The 23,289-nt window shown below is 43.5% G+C and overlaps 1 protein-coding gene across 1 annotated transcript in view; it reads right to left on the bottom strand.

The window, feature by feature from the left end:
- The window catches only part of PKHD1 (PKHD1 ciliary IPT domain containing fibrocystin/polyductin), a 436,391-nt gene that overhangs the window by 17,463 nt on the left and 395,639 nt on the right, over positions 1 to 23,289 (bottom strand). Inside the window, exons 55-58 of the mRNA XM_053273219.1 lie at positions 20,012 to 20,147; positions 15,605 to 15,692; positions 2,268 to 2,375; positions 627 to 800 (exon numbers count right to left, since the gene is read on the bottom strand). Coding sequence (XP_053129194.1) covers positions 627 to 800; positions 2,268 to 2,375; positions 15,605 to 15,692; positions 20,012 to 20,147 — 506 coding nt within the window. The remainder of the gene's footprint in view (positions 1 to 626; positions 801 to 2,267; positions 2,376 to 15,604; positions 15,693 to 20,011; positions 20,148 to 23,289) is intronic.

Here is a 23,289-nt window from a genome sequence, read left to right as displayed (position 1 = left end):
ATGCCCTGGTCCTAGTCCAACACTATAACTATTACACTATATCCCCTTTTACTTCGCTCACTGAGAACCTTTTCCCACTCCTGATAGCATAGATGAAATAGAGGTTACAACTGTCAGAGTCCACATAGGGTGCTGCAAAGTAGCCATGAAACACACCTGCTGATCCCTAGGCACCTGTGCAATGCCAATGCAAGAAACATTAGCAAAGAATTAAAGAATTTTAATCTCCTGTTGCCAGCTATTCTCAATCACACTGTAACATGTTTGGCCTTCTGTCAACCCCAACAAATTTCATCCAAAACAACCTTCTTCAGGGGCAATTATGTTACTTAAACCTGGAAGAGATCTTGGTTTTAAAAAAACATACACTTTACTAGTTTAGATCCAACAGCAGCTACTAAGGTTTTTAATTTTTACTAGCGATCTCCTGCAAGTTTATGCAAAAAAATTGCCCCACAAAAAGGCCTTTTTGGTTGAAACATGTTGGGTTACCATTAAAATATATTTTCTAACATTTGGAGACTTGGTCTCTCTTTGGTGGTATTTTGGAGGATGCTTCCTAGGTTTTTTGTGCCTTCTGTCAACCCCAGAAGATGTTTTCAATGTACAGACAGACTTCACCTTACATTTGTGCAACTTACTGCTCCTTTTGCGTTTCTTGAACCAGCAGATAACAACAGAACCCAACACAAGTACAAAGGCTATAGAACCCAACACAGCAGTAAAGACTAGGGCAGATTTTTCTGTCACAGCAACAGGGTATACAGTAAAAGATTTGGATTTGACAGATAATACAGCACCTGGAAAAAAACGAAAAATGCAGAAAACAATTAAAGTGACTATAAGCACATATTTCAAGACTCAAAGAGACAATTTCAGGCCCAAACGAAATATAAATCCAAACCTCACCTGACTTGGCATTATGCTGAAGTACTGAAACCATGATCAGTATCACAGGTAAACAGCAGTATTCCAGTTGGGGTTATGTGAGCTCTCTTATACACAGCTTGAACTCTCCTGGAAATGATTCAATCTTTACCCCAAAAAGTTGGGGAAACATCAACCATTTCACAAGCCAATTCAAACCTCATCCACCCCACAAACCAGAACATCCTCCTCATGAGCTCACTACCTTTTAACAGCATCAGTTCTCAAAGACAAGCTCAACAACAAAAAACAAAGCAAAGCAACACATTTAACTTTAGCCCTAATTTTAGACACTACTATTGCTCATAAAGGCAGGAAAAACACATAAAAGCACTAACAGATGTGTAAGATGTTAGAGATTACTAGACAAATCAAGGGATTCTTCCTAAACTGTAGGAGAGAAAAGCCTGTTCAACCCCAAAGCTCCGCTAACCAAACTGTACAAAAACTTCTATACAGACACACACACACACACACACACTGGAGTGTAGCCACTCCAAGTCTCTTCTGCCAGTAGTCCTTTAAGTAATGGCCAGTTTTTGAATTACCAAAATACTTCCTTCAAGATCCCTTTGCAGTTTAATGTGCATTGCAATTGCACTGAGCAACCAAAGATTAAATGGAAGTGGGTCTTTCTGTCTCAAAAGATGCTCTTCCAGATGCCTTTGTAAGTTCAGTTTGCATTTCCAAATGGAAATCTTCACATTTCTTCCTGCTCTACTTTCTGTTTTTAACCAGTTACTGATCCATAAGAGGATCTTTCTTTTAATCCATGAAGTTTATTCAGGAGACTTTCATGGGGGACATTCTTAAAAGCATTTTGGAAAGCCAAATACAATATCTATAGTATTACCTTAATTACAGGATTATCCTTCCATTTGTTAACACTGACAGTCTCAAAGAGCTGTGAGCCAGGACTTCTCTTTGCAGCACTCATGTATAAATGTACTATGTGGCCTAGAAATAGATGAGGCAGCTATAGCTTGTATCAGATTGGCCTGGAAATAAGCTGAGCTCCCCCACCAGCAAAAAGAAAGAAAAAGAAAATGGGAAATATTTTGTCTCATTTTTGAGTCAATCCAAATTCAACTCTTCCAGCTTTCACTTGGTAGTCAGGGATTGCTTGCAAAACTCCTAGATCCCTGGCTATGGCAGCTTTATTTTCAATCCCTTTACTAATAATCCCTAGCAAAGAAGTTGCCTTTTTCACAGCTGCTGCACACTGGGCTGATGTTTTCTTGAGCTATCCAGCACAATTCTCTCTTTTCTTATTAGTCACCTCTAGTTCAGAAATCTACAGAAACAGGCTCCCAGAATGTTCACCAGGACATTATTCTTACCTGGAGGAGAAGTAACTTTGAAAGTGAGATAACAATTTGAGCAGAAGCTGGAGATAACCAAATTCCGAAAGCTGGCCTGTCCATCTTGGACCTCTGCTCTTGTGTCACCTGAGCAAACAAATATCAATGCCAGGATTACAGCTTCCTGTTGAATTTCACCAAGATAACATCTTTCCAAGCTATCCTAGGCCCATTTACTTGCAAGTCCCAATTAAGTCAATGGGGCTTAAGTTCAGGGAAGACATATAGTAACCAAAATGCTTCCCCCCCCCACCCAGTTAGATGATTGGTTACTATTGTTAATATGCCTTTTCTGTAATATGTCATTTCTGTAATTCTGTATTTATACAGTGTATATATGGTTTTAATAGCCAGTTCTGTGCCCAAAAGGCACCCAAAGGAAAAATTTCACAAAACATAAGGTCTGAAGACTATATATACTCCATATATTATCAGTAGTGGTGTTCATGCCATGAATCAGGAGCTATCAAAAATAGTTTCCAACCCCTTTTGGAGCTCTGAAATGGTTCAGAGCCAAAATATTTTGAAGCCACATCAGTTCAGAAAACAATAACTCAGATAAATCAGCCTCAGAACAGAACACCATAAAACAAAATGTTCCAATGTAATCCTTTAAAAGCACACGATTCAAAGCCTTTCTGCTGACTGTTACCTGGATAGGTCATTTGCTTTCTACTCAATATTATTTCTATACTGAAAATGCTGTTTTGATAAGTATTACCAATTTAATTACCAGATACCTGCATTTCATTCTGAAATTATTTGAGTACTAGCCAAATGTTGGCTGAGTCCTGAAATTCACTGAGGCAAAGTTATTTAGCACTGCGGGGGGTGGGGGGAAGAACCCCCTTAACTTTCTAAATATTGGTTCAGGTGGGGAGGGTTAGGGGATTAGATATCAGACCTCTGTAGGATGTTGGACAAAGTCCAGAGAGTACAAATAAAAACCTTTACTTGTTTAGTAAATCTATTACTTCCAACGTGCAATATGTGCATTGCAGCTACAATAATATTTTGCTATGAAAAAAAATTTGTTCACCATCACAAGTCAAGATACCTTACCTGCCCTCTTCTATCATTCTCTCCTAAGCGATAAAATAGCCCTTGGAGACAGTCTATGCTTGACTGTTTTTAAAGCCACAAAATCAAACTGTTAACAGGATAGAGAATGAGTTTCAATCCTTAAAGTGATGATGCTACTTTCTATTTACAACAACAATTTAATACATACATAGAGCCCTTTCTCACGATCATTGAGAAAGGGCTACAGGGTAAGCAGGGAGGCAGCCTTAAAAAGCTTCACACACTGCAGACGATCCATTCCTGTTTGTTGGGTTGGAATTGTCCACCCAGATGATTAGTGGCTGCTGCTGGTATCTTGGAGGGTCAGGGTGCCGGGATGCACCGTCCCATGTTGCCCCCCACACCCTGAGCTCCCATAATGCAGCGCATGAGTGTGCAGTGCATTGTGGGATCCCCCCTTCCCTCCGTGAAGTTGGCAGGGGTTAAAAGATCACTTGCTCTCTTAACCCCATTTAAGAGGGTGGCTCCAGAGGCAGATGTTCCCCTGAGGCGCTGCCGGGGGTCAGTACACACCGATCTTGGTGGTACACATATGCAGTCAAAACCAGGCTGGGCTTCCTTTTTTGTCTGCGCCTGTGAATAGCTCCATAGTCCTCATAGACTTACTCACACAGAAATATCTTGGCACGTCACTGCCAGACTCTGTGCTAACAATCACTCTGAACTATAAGCATGTGTGGATTGTGGATTGTTAATTACAGACCATGTAACTATTTCAGGGCTGCCTTTTGAACTGCAAAAAGAACTGTAATATTTTTCCCCCTTCTAACTCACTATAACTGCATTAAAAGCTAGTGATTCTACAAGAGTCAGTTTAATTTAGGGCTGTTGAGTGTGGAAAAAGAGGTTGCTTACCTGTAACAGATGATCTGGAGGTGATCTGTTGTATTCATAAGGAATGGGTTCTGGGACCTCTCGGATCGATTAGCTAGCTGCTTGCGCTGGCCTGAACTGCCAAGCACGTGACCATGCTTTCGTTTATCCTAGGCAGTTAGGGCACACTTCAGTCAGTTTCTGGAGGACCGTAAGTTGCCTTATTCAACAAGCATTTAGACATTTCCTCACCCTGTCTCTCCATCCTTGAGGGGACGTTGGGCGGGTTTTATGAATACAACTGATCACCTCCAGATCATCTGTTACAAGTAAGCAACCTGTTTATCTGGAGTGTGATCCATTGCATTCATAAGGAATGGGTGTCAAGCCGGCTATAAACAAACCCAGGTGGTGGGTCCTTTCAACAGTCAAGGCAGGATTTGCTTTAGGATGCCACATCCGAACTCTCCTTCCCTCGTCTGTCTTAAGTCAATAGCATAGTGTTTAATGAATGGCTGTTCAGAAGACCAGGTTGCCGCTTTACATATTTCTGCCATCGAAATGCCCACTAGATTAGCTGCTGCTGATGCATATGTTCTCGTGGCATGAGCTGTAATGGACTCCGGTGGGGTTCTCCCCTGTCCTGTATACACCAGCTTAATTAACTGAACAATCCATTGTGACAGCCTCTGTCACGTAACAAGCGGGCCCTTAGATTTCCCCTTGTACATCACAAAGATTTCCCCTTGTACATCACAAAGAGTTTCCTTGAGGTGCATATGTGCTTTGTAGCTGCCAAGTAGTATAGCAACGCACGCCACACATCCAGTGCATGCATAGACCTCTCCAGCTCAGTCTCCGGAGTTTGGAAGAAAGTAGGCAGAATTATATCTGCATTGATATGGAAGTCAGTCGAGATCTTCGGCCAAAACCGCGGGTCTAACCGCATCACTACTTTATTTGGGAATATCTGTGCATAGGGTTGATCCGCCCAAAGGGTGGCCAATTCACTAACCTTTCTTGCTGTCGTGATCGCAATCAAGAAGACAGTCTTCAATGTTTTAAGTCTCAACAGAGCCTGCACCATCAGTTCAAATGGCTGTTGCACCAACGCATGTAGCACTAATGTTAAATCCCATTGTTGATGTGGCCGTTGTAATGGCGGGAACAAATTATTTAGGCCTTTTAGAAATTTCTTGCTGTCCGGATGGGAGAACACGGTCGTGTCCCCCATCCTTTGTGCTCAGATGAGATTGCCGCCAATCTCATAAGGACACATTCGCCAGGCCCGTCATTTTAAGCGTCGTCATATACAGACCTATCTGTCTGATCGTGGCTCTCTTACAGAAGAATCTATGTCATTTAGCATATAGCTTGAACCTTTTCCACTTGCTAGTATAATTTAGTCTTGTGGACCGCTTCCTATTATTTAATAGAATCTTATTTAATAATTTATTCACCACACAGTTAACTTTAATGCTTCTAGCTGTGGATGTTGAATCGTCCCGCGATTCTGCGTCAGTAAGTTGGGGTGATTTGGTAGCCTGCGATACATCCCCTTGGACAGTCGCAGTACCACCGGGAACCACTGTTGTCAGGGCCACCAAGGCGTTATTAGTATGGCCCTTGTGGCATCCCTGAGTAGCTGAGATACCACAGAAGTTATCAATGGCTGAGGCGGAAACAGATAATACAGGCCCCTGGTCCACTCGAGTTGGAAAGCATCCCCTAGGGAGTTCTTGCCGATTCCTGCACGTGAGCAGTATGCTCGACACCTTGCATTTGCAGCAGTCGCAAAGAGATCTATCCTTGGCCAACCCTAGTCGTTGAATACATTCTTCAGGTAGGTCATATTTAACTCCCACTTGTGGTGTTGGTTGTGCAACAACGTCCGACTGAGGCCGTCCACCTACACATTGTCCTCCCCCTTTATATGCAATGCCATCGGGGTTACTGAGTGTGTTATGCACCAAATCCGTTGACTCAATTGACAAAGAAAGCATGAAACGGTCCCTCCTTGCTTGTTCAAGTATGTTTTTGTGGTGTTGTTGTCTAGATAGACCTGCACTACTCTCCCTTGCAACAGTGGCTGGAACACCTTTAGCGCTAGAAACACCGCCAGGAGTTCGAGATAGTTTATGTGGCTCTTCTTCTGCTGCTCCGACCATCGCCCTTGCGCTTGATGGTGTTGGTAATGCCTCCCCCAAAGGGAGGCATCCGTTGTCAGCCCACACACCGGTGTGAGTGGTTGGAAAGGCACACCCACAAGTAGATTGGCAAACTTTGCCCACCAGTCTAACGATTTCAACACTGGCTGTGGTAGCGTTAGTATCTTCCGCTGACTGTCCAGGTATGGTTGAAAGCTGCTGAGGTACCATCTTTGACGAGGTCTCATATGAAGTTGAGTATTGTGTACAGTTGTATTGAATGATGCTAAGAGTTGCTGTACCGATTCCGCTGGCTGTCGTGGTAGGCTCTGGAACACGAGAACAAATTCTCTGATTTGTCGATATCTGGGCTCTGGTAGGTAAGCCCTCTTTCCTTCCATGTCCAGCTCCACACCAATATAACTTACCCGCCTCTGGAGGTCTAACCTGGAATTTTTAGATTCACTGTGATGCCAAAGTCCTCCAGGAGACGGAGCACAAAGAGGATCTGTGAACGTAACCCTTCTTTCATGTCATTGACCAGCAGCCAGTCGTCCAGAGAGGGATAAACAACTATGCCCTCTGTCCTTAAGAATGCTATTACCGCTGCCATCACCTTTGTGAACACATGCAGTGCCGTGGACAGGTCGAACGGCAGCACTACATACTGGTATGCTGTATTTCCTACTGTGAAACGCAGGTACTTGTGATGGTTTTCTCGAATCTCTACATGAAAGTACATGTCTTTTAGATCCAAAGTCGCTGCCCACTCCTCCTGCACCAGTAGGATTCCCTGCAAGATTATCATTCTGAATTTTCTGTTGTCCACATAACAATTCAAGTCCCTCAAGTCCATAATTGCTTGTATACCCCCATCTTTCTTGGGGATTTGAAAATATCAGGAATAAAATTCCCGCATCATGTCCACCCGTTCCACTTGCACAATTGCTTGCTTTTCCAATAACACCTGCACTTCGTCCAGGAGCACCTGGGTTGGTCTGGTGTATCTCACTCCCTGAAAGGGTGGCAAAGTTCTGAACTCTATAGCATAACCAGACATTATAATGGTCATCACCCACCAATCTGATGTTATGTTGTGCCATGCTTGAGCATGGCTTGCCAACTTGATTTTGGCAATCACAAGGCCGGTGGTTTGGGCCTTGGGTGCTAAAGCTTGTGTTGTCTTGCAGTGTGTCGTTGTGCATAGTGGAAGCGGATGGACCTGGCCATCAAAGAGACTGCTTATTCTGGTCCTTAGTCTGCTTCTGGCCCCATTGGAGCTGGCCATAAGGCTTGTTTCATTGATATTGTTTCCTATAATTTTTTCTCTCTTGTCTGTAACCTGAGCAATATTGTTGTCTGCCATACAAGCAATTGTGCGATCCCTAGCCACTCGTACTGGTAGTTATGAAAGTCTTAGCCATAAATTTAGACTGTTTCCAAGACTGCATTGTCACATCCGTAGTTTCGGCGAAGAGTCCTTTACCATCAAATGGCAAGTGTTCGACCCTGTCTTGCATGTCCTGCTGCAGGCTTGTGGAGCGCAGCCATGCATGGCGGCATAGAGTCACAGCAGTTGTCATCGCCTGAGACTCCATCTCTGCAGCATGTTTAAAAGTGCTCAGTAAATGTCTAGTCACCACTGTCGCCTTTTCATAGGTCTTTTTGAAGTTCTCTTGGAATTCCTGCAGCGACATTGTTGCTGAGTTTTGAAATAGGACATCCCATAGATGGTGCCCATATCTGGCCAAGCAGGCAGAATAGTTGGCAATCTTAATAGTCAAACTCAATGTCGCATAAACCTTACGCCCTAAGACATTGAGCTTCCTGCCCTCCTTGTTACCTGGCGTTGAATGGCGCTGACCCCCCTTCGCACATTCAACAACCAATGAATTCGGCACCGGGTGTTTCATTAGGTATGTATTCTCCTTCTCCTGAATCTGGTAGAGGCCCTCCAACTTCGGGGAAGTAGCAGTTGACGTCTGCAAGACCTCCCATGCAGTCTGACCAGCCTTTGTAATTGCGGGTAGCATGGGAAGTGACACTGGGTGTGCCACCATATTATAAACAGGGTCATTCAAATCCAGCTCTGGCTGCTTCGACTCCAGACCCAAAGCATCCACCATCTCCCGTATGTGTATATGGTAGGCCTTCAGTTCCTCTGTCGGGGACACTGATGTAAATGGAGGTACATCCATAGGAAGATCCGGTTCCATAGGTTCTGTTGGAGCCATTGAGTCTTCATCATCCGTTTCAGATGTGTCTGAGGAATCTGCATCCCCGGAATCCGGTACTATCGGCAGGTCTGGAATACAGTGCACCTACTCTCTTGATGGTGGTGGCACAGAATGTGGAATCGTGTCATGTGGCCCCTCCCAAGGTATAAAGTTGTGGAAGTCTGGCTCACCATAGAAACAGTCTTTACTGTTCTGGCAGCCTCTTGCAGTCTGCTCCCTTGCTGAGACTTCCTAATCGTATACTCCGCATAGTCCACTGGGTACACGACTGATGGGGCATGTGTAAATCTGCAGGCATGAGGCATCTGGTCCAAAACAGTGGTGCTCCCAAGCATTGGTGACCTCCATTGCAATGTTGATGGTTGAACAAATAATGGCAAAGGTCTTGTTAGCGTAGCTCGGTCAGTCGTTTGGGGCCCCAAAAGACCAATTGGGCTCGTAGCTGCAGACAGAACTCATATTGGTCTTGGTACCGAAGCCCTCGGTACCATATGCATCGGTATCAGTAACATTGAGGGAGTACTCGGCACCGGCTGCAACTGCTGTCTCAATTCTAGAGAAGCCATGGAAAGTCAACCCCGATGGCGCGGTGTCCATCGAATCCAATAGTGCCAATAAATCAGTTTTCATTTTTGGATCAAGTGACACCTGGTCCTGTGTTGCTGTTTCCCCAAAGTCTAAGTAGTCTTCTGTGTGGAACTCCCCCCGCAGGGTAAGTGCCGGAGACATGACTGGAGTATGGGCAAGTGTGAGCTGCATTGCAGCACAGCGCCAATTTCCACCTGCTGTCTTCGACAGATCACTGGGTTGAAGGCCCTCGACATTGAGGTTGGTTGTTCTCGATCCTGACACTGACATCGGTGTCGTAGGGGCAGTGGTACGTTCGACCCCGGTAGCCCTCTATATCGACGGCGATGCTGAAGGTGTGATGTCACGTCCTGTTGATATCGAAGCTGTTAACGGCTGGTCACCTTCCGACTCCAATTCCAAAACCCATGGAGAAGGCGTAACCTTCGCTGTGGAGTCCCACTCATCCGCATATGATTGTAGAGTAGTCGGAGACGGAGTCCCACTCCTGACTCCAATCTTCTTTTTTCACCTTTTCAGTGGAGAAGTGTCGCATTCACCTTTGGAAGAAGAGACATGCTTGTGTTTCTTATGGCGGTGGTGCTTTCTCTCCACCTCTTCTGGCCGCTTAAATTTCTGCACAATGGCTGCTTTTGACTGCTGTATAGCAGAGTCCACCAGAGGTGCAACAAGTCCAGACCTCATCGAGCTCAACGTCGATCTCTCCGATACCTAGGGTCCCAATGTTGAGGGTCTCGATATCGAGGGTCCCGATGTTGAGGGTCTCGGTGTCAGAGGCCAGAGCACATCATCATACAGGGCTGCCCGTAAGCGCAACGTCCGGTTCTTAAGAGTCTGCTTTGAAAATTAAGAGCAAATCTTGCAAGTTGTTGTGTTATGCCGTTCCCCTAAGCACAGCAAGCAAGCAAGCATCATGAGTGTCCATAGAGGGTAGTTTCGCCCGGCACTCAATGCAGTGTTTAAAAGTTGTCTTCAACTTAGCCGCATCAGCCACCGCCCTAAAGGGCGGTTGCCCAATCGTTTTTCTGTGTAGTCCAGTAAGGTTATACAGAGCCGTGTCAGTTAAATCAAGTCCAAAGTCAAGTCCAATCTTTTATCATCGTCCAGTCCAAGTCGTTTCCCCAAAGTTTTAAAGAAGTAAGTGCGAGGAGCAAAACTATCCAAGGTGTAGACGCAATGGCGGTCTAACAGAAACTGACTGAAGTGTGCCCTAACTGCCTAGGATAAACGGAAGCACGGTCACATGCTTGGCAATTCGGGCCAGCACGAGGAGCTAGCTAATAGATCCAAGAGGTCCCTGCACAGGCGCAGAACCTATTCCTTATGAATGCAACAGATCACACTCCAGATCTACCAGATAAACGAGGGTCAGGAGCAAGCAAGATGCCTGACATCAGAGATACTTGCTTTAACTTAGGGGACCATTTAGTAAATGTTTCTCTGAATAATTAGGGCAAAGGAGTTATGTGTGCAAAGGTGTGCCACTCAATGGGACTGTTCACACAAGCAGGCCTACCTGGACTTGCACAGCCCCACCTGGGTAGGACTGCCTGTGTGGAGCACTGAGATTGGGTCAGAGGACTTCCTCCTACAGCTCCTGGCTTTGCCACTCGCTGTGGCTCGGGTTGTGTGCCATGCAAATGGCATAGCCTAATGGTTGAGAGTTGATTGTGCACCTGCCGCACCACCTACCCTCCCCATTTTGGTTGTGAGAATGACCTTACTATGTAGAGCAGGGGTCCCAAGCTTGAGCCCCCAGATGTTGTTGGACTACAACTCCCAGAAAGGCCATTGTGGCTGGACATGGTGGGAGTTGTCCAACAGCATTTGAGGACTCAAGGTTTTGAACCCCTGATTAGTTATACGCAATGGATGTGCATCAGTTTTAACCTTTCAAGCCCTTACAATTAAGGCTCCACATGTTCTGCCTTATTTCTCCCCTTGCTTTTCACTTTTTTGCTCTTTCTGCTGTGGACATGTTCACCTGCCATCACCTTTTGCTTGATCTGCCCACTGTGCCTCTGCCCTGCTGGTCCTCTCTACCTCGTTTACATTCATCTCACCCTCCACCCCAGGATTCCTTCCTGAAACATCAACATTCTGATCTATCTGTTACCACTTTCTCCAACCCCAACACGCTTGCTACTCCACTATCAAGTCCTCTCCTTCTACCTTTGCCTTGTTTTGCATAGAGAGCCTCTTGGATTCATCGGAGTATCTAGGCAGAGATCATGCTACCTCTGTGTTCTAGCACATTGACTAACAGTGACAGCAACTCATATCCATGTCCTACCAAATGCTTGTGCTCCCAAGAGAGCAATGCATTGTATTCTGCACACAACTGAAACAACTGCAAAACATAGGAACATAGGAAACTGCCATATACTGAGTCAGACCATTGGTCTATCTAGCTCAGTATTGTCTTCACAGACTAGCAGTGGCTTCTCCAAGGTTGCAGGCAGGAATCTCTCTCAGCCCTATCTTGGAGAAGCCAGGGAGGGAACTTGAAACCTTCTGCTCTTCCCAGAGCGGCTTCATCCCCTGAGGGGAATATCTTGTAGTGCTCACACATCAAGTCTCCCATTCATATGCAACCAAGGCAGACCCTGCTTAGCTATGGGGACAAGTCATGCTTGCTACCACAAGACCAGCTCTCCTCTATTAGCAATAGCAATAGCACTTACATTTATATACCGCTCTATAGCTGGAAGCTCTCTAAGCGGTTTACAATGATTTAGCATATTGCCCCCCAACATTCTGGGTACTCATTTTACCGACCTCGGAAGGATGGAAGGCTGAGTCAACCTTGAGCCCTTGGTCAGGATCGAACTTGCAACCTTCTGGTTACAGGGCAGCAGTTTTACCACTGCGCCACCAGGGGCTCTATATATATTACTATATATTGAGTATTTTTATATATTATTTAATCAATATTAAAATTAACTACTAAGACTACGTGTATGTCATTGCTGAAAGAATATCACTAGGGGCTTTTGGTGTTATTTTGTCTGAGGGCAGACATGTTCCTGAAAACACCTTTTCCCCCTTGAGAGTGGTATAGTTTTTGCATGGCTTTCCTAAAAACACCCCCAAACACACAGCTATTGATATGGATGTTTTATATCCTGCTCTTCTTCTAAGGAGCCCACAGCAGTGTACATGGTCTATGTTCATCCTCATAACAACCCTGTGAGGTAGGTTAGGCTGAGAGGGAAGTGACTTGCCCAGAGTCACCCAGTGAGTTTCATGCCTGAACAGGATTTGAATTTCAGTCTCCCTGGTCCTGGTCCAATGCTCTATCAAGGCACACCCATATAGCAAGTTGCTTTTATGGAATTCTGTAACTGGAGTATCCACGTGCCTTAACTACCACAGCATTCTCAGTTTACTGTACTGCTAGATTTCCAGAGGATCCTGTCAGAAGCATTGGAAGGTTTTATAATTGCTATTCCAAGACTATGATGAAGCCTGAAGTAACATACTGTACTCCAGAAAGGAGACTATCTCAGCTTTCTGGCACATATGCTTCAAATCCCAGAATATTATGGATATATATGAGGCTCGTCACAAAGATCTCTGAAGCAAGCTGGTATTTAACGCTGGAGCGAGCTAATTTGGAACTAAACTACTTTCCAAAAGGCAGTTTGGCTGCTGTCAGATGAAGCAGGCTGAGTGCGCTAGGCAAACCCATTTCCTTTAAATGCTGCTAACAACTATGACAATAAGGACGTTTGTCAAAGGAATAAACACAGCAAACGATTACACAGCGAACATCTGCAGAGAACACTTCACTCATTCCTGGAGTTTATTGACTATTAATTTGATGCATGTTTCTTTTAAAGAACACAAAAGTGCCTTTTTTTCTGTTTGGTGACTGTCCTTTATTTGCGCCTTCTTCCTCTTCTATTAGTTTGCCTCTCCCATTCTTTCTTTGTATTGTTTCCCTCATAGCTTAATTAATTTTGGGTCAGAGGGGGAAACAGAGTTATTTCCCAACTCACAAAAACAGTTTTTAACTTTTAAAAAAAGTTGGGGGCGGGGGCTGTACAATATAGGTTGGAGAACAGCAGAACATGGAGGCTCCAGAGAATACATACAAACTTCCAAATTTTTTAGTGGTTTCAAAGCCATGACAAATTATTAGCGACTGAAATGTGTGACATCAGGCAGCTGTCCTGAGCAAAATGGCCAGGTGGTTACCATTATTTAACAGGAGACAAATGTCCACCCTGTGAAACAAGCATTACAGCTGATGTCATCGGCCAGCATGTAAATCAGAATTACCTCAATGGCTTCCTTGGAGCTGTGCCAATTTAAACCAGCTGAGCAACTGCCCAGGTTAATGTCAGTTGCACCAATGACTCCATTACATTTATTGCTTTAAAAACCACAAGGGGGCACCAGGGTCATTAGGTCCATAATTGAAAGACATTTGCACAGTGAATTTCTTTTCTTCATTTTCAGCCAATCATGCCTACCTGCCTGGGCTGTTACAACCCCTGGAAAGATATATAAAGCATGATCAAGGTTCATACGTGCAAAGCCCAGTTGTGACTTCAAATTAGTACACAGTAGGAAGCCCTTCACATTACTACTGATGTTGCTGATTTACTCCACTATTTTCAATAGTCCAGTAAGCACAGGTAGTGTAAATATCTGCCTTTGAGCTTAAATGGCCACCATTACAAGAGAAGCAGATATTCTTCAAATATCTTCAGTGCTCACAAAGTGCTTCATTCTCGCAAGGTTCCACAAGTTCTAGGATAGTCCTATTTAAGCAGTCTCTGGAAAGGAGAAGCAAACCCTCTGGAAATAATGTTTCAGTCCTCTTACGTGGAAGTCACTGAGATTGCTGCTCTAAGTATTTGCTTTTGAAAACCTGTTTATTTCTTTGGGTGGAGATTCACACGTATTCCAAGGGGAATCTTTTCTAAACCTGCTTCATTGTTTTAAAATAAAAAATCCTATGTACACCAATTGTATCATCAGATTGATCATCTCTGTGCATTTCTATTTGGTGGTGCAATACAACACTTTGGCCAGGTAATTTATAATTTTGTATCTCATTTGTCCTCGCCACAAATCTGTGAGATGCTCCCTTGATGGTCTCAATTCACATATAGGGAACAGACTTACCCAAAATCAGCTAGAGAGACCAGAGCTCAGCTAGTAGTTTAACCCAATTTTCCTTAATCTAAGACTTGTAACACAATCATCTGCATGTGTTGGGAATTATCTCTGGTAAGAGAAACCCCTTTTCATTATAGCAGAGTGCACAGAGGCACAACACAGCGGAATTTAGTTAGGCATGCATGTATGCTAAGAGTAAAGTAACTTGGAGCCAGTTCATAGTTTCAAATCAATATAAGTAGTATTTATTAGAGAACTCCATTCTAGATAGGAAAGTGAGGAGTTAGGATCTCTAATCTATCTATCTGGCTGGATGCAGATGGATTCTGCATCTCTGCACACATGGTGCAGGGGAGAGGAGCTTGCATGTTGCAAAGTAAAAGGAACAGGAAGAGGAGAGAGAGAGGAAGGAAGTGGCTGGAAGGAAGGAACTCCCTAAGATTAGCAATCTACATATCAAAGGGATAGAGCAGTAGAGAAGGAATGACCAATGTCTTGACCCTCCAGCCCTCTGACTCACTAATCTGTCCTCCTATGTCATTGAGACAAGAGACAGCGTATAGTCCTTCACTTCCAACAGCATGGTTACTCAGAAGTAAGTCCATGTTTAAGTGGGCTCATTCCCAAGAAACCTTCTCTTTGGTTTCATGGTCAGAGGGTTTCTGACACAGAGAAACATTTGATAGTGTGATTTCCCATCTGTATGGTACAATGGCAAAATTCTACAAGATGCAGATTGGCCCCACCACATCAGCTATTAGAGGACACTGACCTTAGTGACTAGGATCCACTACAGAAGCTTTATAGTACTTCATCCTTTCTGGTTTAGGAATTGTTCCCTGTACACCACTAAGTAGCCAGAATAAACAACAAAATGCTATTGGGCAACTGATTTTTAACTGGGAGCTCTGTCTCAAACTGAGCAATAGCTGAAGTCCTCTGGTGTTCTTCTATTTGTGCCAGACTTAGGTTCAAGGCTCTTTAAATTTGGCAGAATGTTCTCGTACTGCATCTCAGCTACTTGCTCTCATCTGCCTCATCTCCTACAATACATGCATGTCAACTACCAAGATGCATAATGTGAGAACACTGTGGAAGTGTTTGTACCCATTTTTCCTGGGGTACAGGGGATTAGCTTGCGCCTTGGTGCAGAAGAAAGCAACTAAGGTGCATAATAAAGAGGTGCATGGAATCAAATATGCTTGGGTGCAGATAAAGCTCCTGAAATATCTAAACATTTTTCTCCATGTCTAAAGAAAAATGTGCTCTACCACAGTCTATACTGAGACCCATATGTCTTAAGAAAATGTGCTCAAACCTTTCAACACAGCATCACGATTGCCTTTGAGATAGGCTGTTACAATCCATGGTTTGGAATGGAAGCCTAATGTCAGAATTCTCCGACCCTAAAGAATAAGAGGAAATATGTTTTTGTTACTTTTGTTTTTCAAGGATTTGCAAGTATGTTCAATTCAATATAGCATGGAAGGAAAATGTAAGCTTTGGAATGATAGCAGACAGACAGGTAAAAGAGGCCATTAAAATGCTATGGAAATTATTTCATAAATATTTTTTAAAAAAAAACACGGTGGTGGTTCATTGGGGAAGAGGATTTTATTTATTTATATACTGTTACATTTCTAAACAATCTTTCATAAAATTATCCCAAGGTGGTTTACAAAAGCTAATACAATAAAATTCCATAAAATCACATTAAAATATTAAAAACAATTAAAACTATCAAAAAATAAAAAATACCCCCCAAAAAGTCATAAAAACAAAACAGAACAGCTAGAGAGAAGAGACTGGTAACCCCTAAGGGGTACTAGCATGAACAAATAAAAGCATTTTCAGTTTTACAGATACCAGAGAATCGACACTCACTGGGAAAGAATTCCAGAGCCCTGGGAAACAACAGAGGTGGCCCTGTCCCACATGCATGACAGTCAAGCCACCTTCAATGCTGGCACACAGAGCATAGCCCTTTCTGATGAATGTGTTGGGCAGGCAGAAACCCTTGGGAGCAGGCAGTCCTTCAGATATTCAGGGCCCAAACCGGTAAGGGCTTTAAAAGTAATAATCAGTAGGGATGTGCATGAATCCATTTTTAAAAATTCAATTTGTGCCCAAATTGAATCACCTCTGATTTGTTTTGTGTCCGAATCTGTCCCGCCGAATCACCCAATTCGATTTGGATTTGATTGAATTCGATTTGGATTTGGATCAATTCGGACCACTTATAAAGGTCCAAATGTGGGTGGTGGTTAGCTCTCTATGGGTGCCACCTACCATCCATATTTCAAGGCAGTAGGGCACTTGGTTGGTTTTTAATGATTTTTTTTGTTTTTGTTTTCACTTTTGTTGTATATTTCTGCCATAGGGAATAATGGGGATTTGAAGTTGCCCTATCCTAACCCTAAAATGGATCCCCAGCTTTCATTTTTTTAAAAGCTAAGCTCTAGCCCTTGAAGAAGTGGAGTCATGGTGCAAAATGTGCAGCCACTATTTTTCAAGTGTTTGGATTCTTTGGTGCATAATATCTTTTCCTCATAATGAATCCCTATGAGGATTCAGTGCACACCTTCATTTCTTCTGTTCATTTTGACTGTCATTGGAAAGTGCCAACTGCCAACTGCCATGTGCCAACTACACCACCCCCCACCTGCAAGGCAGTGGGATATTCCGTTTATTTTTTAGGCATGTGTTTAGATTCTAAAGTGTTTAGGTTATTTGGTGTCTTCATTACACACCATCATTCCTTCTGTTCATTTTGACCCCACTGCTTTGTGGGTGGGGGTGGGGAATTAGTGGCATCTCATGTGCCAACTACCCCCAAACCTCAAGCCACTGGATACTCCGTTTATATTTTAGGAAATTTTGAGGTGCTTAGATTCTTTGGTGTGTAATGTATCCTCATAGGGATTCATTATGAGGAAAGGTTATTAGACACCAAAAAATCTAAACACTTGAAAGAATTCCTAGAACATAAACTGAGTAGTACCCCATTGCCTTGTGTGTGTGTGTGTGGGGGGGGTGTAGCTGGCACATTGCAGTTGACAGTTGGCATTGTCTAAAGACGGTCAAAATGAACAGAAGAAATGAAGGTGTGTAATGAATCCTCATAGGAATTCATTGAGGAAAAGTTATTATACACCAAAGAATCCAAACACTTAAAATAGGGACCACACGTTTTGCTCCATAACTCCACTTCTACAAGGGGTAGAGCTTAGCATTTTTTTAAAAAAAAATTTAAAAATGAAAGCTGGGAATTTGGTGGAAATAATAGGAGGAATCTGAATCTTGAAGCGATTCAAATCAAAACTGGCGCAATTTGATTTGGACCCGAATCTAGCCAATGAACCACAGGGGTGATTTGTTCTGTCTCCAAATCACCCTGAATCAGGTAGATTCAGGTACAAATTGATTTGTACCCAAATCAATTTGTACATTCCTAATAATCAGCACTCCGAATTGGATCTGGAAACAAACTGGTACCCAGTGCAGCTCTTTCAAAATAGATGTAATATGTTTATTATTATTTATTTATTAAAACATTTTTATACCGCCCAAAACTTATTAGGGGTGTGCACGGAACCACAGAGCTGCGGTCCGGCACTGTGGGGTGGGTTCCTTTAAGGGCGGGGGAGGGTTTACTTAACCCTCCCACAGCTTTTCCCCCTCCAGCGCTCATATTTCTTGTAATAATTGGGGCGGCAGGATACCTCCCTGCCGCCCCTTCTCCCTCTGCAATGCAAAAGGCTCCGGCAAGCCTTTTGCGCACGCGCACATCGTGCGCGAGCTTCACATCTTCCCAACGTGACGTGAAGCTCGTGCACGATGTGTGCATGCGCAAAAGGCTTGCCGGAGCCTTTTGCATTGCAGAGGGAGAAGGGGCGGCAGGGAGGTATGATGCTGCCTGCACACTGTCCAAGATCTTGTCCACCTCCTCAGACTGCACTAACTGAAAGGAATACAATATAATAGGACCAGATGGTTGCCGAGACACGTTTCCTGGAACTGACAAAACCCTGGAGTCCAAATTGGCACGAATGTGAGCAACATTATCTGTGAAGTCACAAGCAAACTGATCACAGTGGGCTGATGATGGTTCTTCCACCATCACATGGGGGCCTGTGTGAAGCAATGACTTTGCCACACAGAACAGCTTCGCTGGCTTACACTGAGCAGCTGCAATGGAGGCGGAGAAAAAAATGTTTCTTCGCTGCCACCACCACCATCGCCATGGAGTAGTCCCTATAATGGGCTCTAGATCTTGTTCGGTTGGATTTGATATTACTCTTCCTCCAGCATCATCAAACTTGTTTCATTGCCCTGAGCTCTGAGGAAATCCAAGGAGATGAACAGGCTCCACCAAGCTGGAGAGGGCGTTTAGGAGCAAATGTGTCAATAGCCTGGGCTGTCTCCACGTTCCAGAGATTCATCAGGGTTTCAACAGATTCATCAGTTCTGGACACTGGAAACTCCCCGAGGGCTGTCTGGAAGCCAAATGGATCCATAAGCCTTCAGTGGTGGACCATTCTAATTGGTCCTCCCCCCTGCAGAGGTTGGTTGAGGCAGTCAAACTAAACCCCACCAGATGGTGATTGTACATGACCAAGAAGTTATCTCAAACTCCCCCACCTGCAGATCATGCAATTCCTGGTTGACAAATACCAGATCCAATGTATGACCCACTACATGAGTAGGAACTGATATTAACATTCCAACTTCAATAACTCTCCTCTCTGTCACAGAGAGATAAGTTTTAATAGAAACTTCTTCAGGAATCAGACTTGTGGGGGGTGGGGTGGGCAGTGGGAACCAGGCCCATAGCCAGCTGGTGGCATGGTGTGTACCTGCCACACCAAAAATTTCTCTTTCCTCCCCAGCCTCACTAACTGTTTTCATTGAACATTTTATAACCTGCCTCTCCTGACTTCTGCAAAACAAAAAAAACAAAAAAAAACAAACACCCCCACACACACCCAAAGAGGCTAGTTACAAGCCTAAAATCTGTGGAGATCTTTATGTTCTTGGGGTTCAACACACAAAGCCCAGGAGACAAAGGAACTCAGGAAAGGCAGCGTAAGAGGCAAGGAGACTAATGAATGTGGTTGTCCCATTCATTATTTCTGGTTAAGAAATAGGGCCCATAAGAAGACTGGAGTTGTAGAATGCGGGGCTTAAAAAAAAGTGGGCGAAGGGCAGATCAAAGATGCAGTGCGCTGGGAAAAGAAAATGCTCAGCCAGAGTTTTGGCTGTTGATGGAATAAGTAAAGAGGTCTATGGCAGAAACGTTGAAAGAGGGAGAAGTGTAAGCATGAAGCCTGGGGAGAAGTGAATTCATATGAATTCAAATCAAGCAGTTCTGTAGTATTTACCAAAATAAAAAATAAAAAAATTACAAAGTGCCAACAATGCTCCTTTATTCTCAGATACAATTTGCCAAATCCTTAAGATGCTAAAAATGAAGGTTGCAATACTATGCAACATTATTATGTATTAAACATATTGAAACCAAGGGGATTTATGTGCAAAGGATTACCATTCTCTGAAATTCCTTTGGAATTTTCAACATTTCTCCTGTAGCTATTAGCATTTTAAGGCTTACATTTTCTTGCTCCTCTATAAAAATGGCTGGATACTTATGATTTCATTTTATATTGGACATTTGAATCTAACAGTCCTAAGTACAGGAAAGATTCCTAACCTTACAAATCCATACCTGCTTATCCAGAAAACCAACATGTGGCTGCCTGGGAAGTGGTTTCTCCATCACTCCATTGGAGGGCTGAATCCAAACAGAGATGTTGTAAGGCCTGACATATAGACTGCCTTCTGGAGTCAGGCTACTTCCATTTCTTGCGCGCATGGGAAATGTTGAGAAAAGGAGAAAACACACAAAATAATTAATAAGTAATACAAAATAAATATGACAAGCACCAGGCAACTTGGTGAGAATACCCATACAGCTGGTTTTCTGGAATCTATCAGTTCTTCCAATCATAAAAAATTAGAAAATCCACTAATTTACCCAATTCTTTTGTATTTATTTATTTAAAATATTTATACCCCACTCCTCCAGTATACTACTGCTTGGAGTGGCTAACAACATTAATAAAATAGATACAATGTAAAATAAAAGATTAATAAACAATTTTAAAGGCCAGGCTAAAACCACATCATCATCATCATCATCATCATCATTATTATCTTCTTTACACAGTCAGACAGGTGTTATTGACTGGTTTGTTTTATCCAGACATCGAGTCCTTCCCAAGGACCTGGGATGCCAGAATTTTATTGTCAATGTTGTTGCTGTTGTTATAGATATCGTCGCAGAATGTAGGCTGTTCCCAGTAATGCTGCTTTTTGTAATTGGCTGATGGTGATTTCTGTGGCCCCTATGGTGTTGAGGTGCTCTTCAAGGTCTTTTGGAACTGCACCCAGGGCGCCAATTACCACTGGGATTATTTTGGTCTTTTTCAGCCACAGCCTTTCAATTTCAATTTGTAGATCTTTGTATTTGGTGATTTTTTCTATTTCTTTTTTTCCTATTCTGCTATCCCCTGGTATTGCTATGTTGATTATTTTGACTTGTATTGTAGTGTGTGTCAGATGTTTGTCTATTTGTAGTCGGAAGTCCCATAATATTTTTACATCATCATTTTCTTCAACCTTTTCAATTTTATGGTCCAACCAATTATTATTATTAGCCTATTATTATTATTATTATTATTATTATTTCATTTATATCCCAGTCATCTTCCAAGGACCCCAGAGCAGTGTACTACATACTTAAGTTTCTCTTTCACAACAACCCTGTGAAGTAGGTTAGGCTGAGAGAGAAGTGACTGGCCCAGAGTCACCCAGCTAGTGTCATGGCTGAATGGGGATCTGAACTTGGGTCTCCCCGGTCCTAGTCCAGCACTCTAACCACTACACCACACTGGCTCTCAATTACAATGTTTTTAAAGTTTCAAATTAAAAGTTATTAATAAAAAGCTAAAAACTGAGGACTATGAAAACTAAAGAACCTACCAGATATCAGCAGTAGGGATGTGCAAATCGATTCAGGTACAACATGATTTGTACTCAAATCTACCTGTCTGGGGTGATTTGTGGACAAAACAAATCACCCCTGTGATAGATGGCCAGATTGGGGTCCAAAAAAAATCACCCAGATTTTGGACCTGAAAAATTTGTAGATTCAGACCTCCATTTTGTGGCAATCTCTCTTGCAGTCTCTATTATGTGTCAGGAAATTCTTTTGAAAATCCCACCCTCCCAAGCTTCAGATTAGTGACTTACAGTGTGCAACAATTGGCTGGCAATTCCCCCCATGGTTCCAGATTGGCTAGGTTCTGCATTGGCTAGGGGAAGGGTCAGTGGGGGGAGTTTGAAGGAGGGATTTTCAAATGTACCTAAGAAGGCAGCAAGCCACCATTTGGCCTTTCTACCTCATGGGAGGGGGGAGAGAGAGAGAGAGAGAGAGAGAGAGAGAGAGAGAGAGAGAGAGAGAGAGCATGTCAGAGGAGCTTTGCTTTGCCTTGCCTGCCTATTGCCTTGAGTAGATTCTCTGCTTTTGGTTCCTGCTTTCCTGATTGCGGAAAAGAGAAGAGAATTTTTTTTCACCCACTTCCTGCTGCTGAGAGAATTACTGCCTTCGCCTGCTATCTGTGCATATCGATTTGGGTACAAAATGATTTGTACCCGCATCTACCAGTTTTGGGAGATTTGTGAACAAAACAAATCACCCCTGTGCTAGCTGGCCAATTTTGGACCCAAAACAAATTGGGGGTGATTCAATTTGGGTACAGATCTAATTTTAAAAAAAAGCTTCGTGCACATCCCTTATCAGCAGCAGATAAAACTTTAAAAATCCTCTTTAAAAATATGTGCTTTTGTTTTTTTAACAGTTTCTGTAGAAACGGTTTCCTCTATTATACAGAATAAGGCATAATTTTTAGGCTGCTGGTCTTGTGGTAGCAAGCATGACCCCTTAGCTAAGCAGGGTCTGCCCTGGTTGCATATGAATGGGAGACTTGATGTGTGAGCACTCTAAGATATTCCCCTTAGGGGATGGAGCCACTCTGGGAAGAGCAGAAGGTTTCAAGTCCCTTCCCTGGCAGCATCTCCAAGATAGGGCTGAGAGAGATTCCTGCCGACAACCTTGGAGAAGTCGCTGCCAGTCTGTGAAGACAATACTGAGCTAGATAGACCAATGGTCTGACTCGGTATATGGCAGCTTCCTATGTTCCTATGATGAGGCTGTTCTCATGACACAAGTTGTCTCAGTTACTCCAGGAAGCACAAGGTTCCTGACTGCTCCAGAAGATGGCAGCCCAGCTTGTTAACCCGGCATTTAACTGAGGTAAAATGAACCTGTGGTTTTATCTCAGTAGTGTGAACAATCGCCCCCAGATAAAAAGGCTCAGCAGCATTTCCATCATTTCCAGCAGCATGCCGGTGGGGATAGGTGGGGGAAGAGTGGCCATGTGGGGCACGCTTGGATGTGGAAGGGGGATGCCTTCCCACTCCCAGCTTTTGGCTTCCCTGTGCCACCGCTCATGTGGGCGTGTGGTGTGGTGAAGGCAAAGACGATGATGCTCGTCTGCCATGGAAGGCAGGCGAGCTTTCGCCTTTCCCACAGACTTCCCAAGAAGCTGTGTGAGGTTGTGAGAATGACTCAGTGTGAGCTTTGATGGATTCTTTACTTTTTAACTGCATTGCAATCCTTGATTTTTTAACTTGAATGTACAGACAGGCACTTTATTAGCAAGCCAGTATTCAAAGGGTAAAATCTGATTTCAAGTATACTGGGAGAAACCTTCTGCACTGGACTTTAAAAAAACCAAAAGACACTTCATTTTGAGACCATGGAGCCGCCTCACTTCCTTCTCAAAGTTTTTTGTCATTTATGCAACCTCCTTCTTATATATGCTTCTAATCCACTGTGGAGATTAGACATTAGACTCTGATGCAGAGTGGTGACTTGGGGTT

The sequence above is a fragment of the Hemicordylus capensis genome, chromosome 1 (genome assembly GCF_027244095.1).
Source record: "Hemicordylus capensis ecotype Gifberg chromosome 1, rHemCap1.1.pri, whole genome shotgun sequence".
Classification (NCBI taxonomy): domain Eukaryota; kingdom Metazoa; phylum Chordata; class Lepidosauria; order Squamata; family Cordylidae; genus Hemicordylus; species Hemicordylus capensis.
This window is presented reverse-complemented; position numbering and strand designations above follow the sequence as displayed.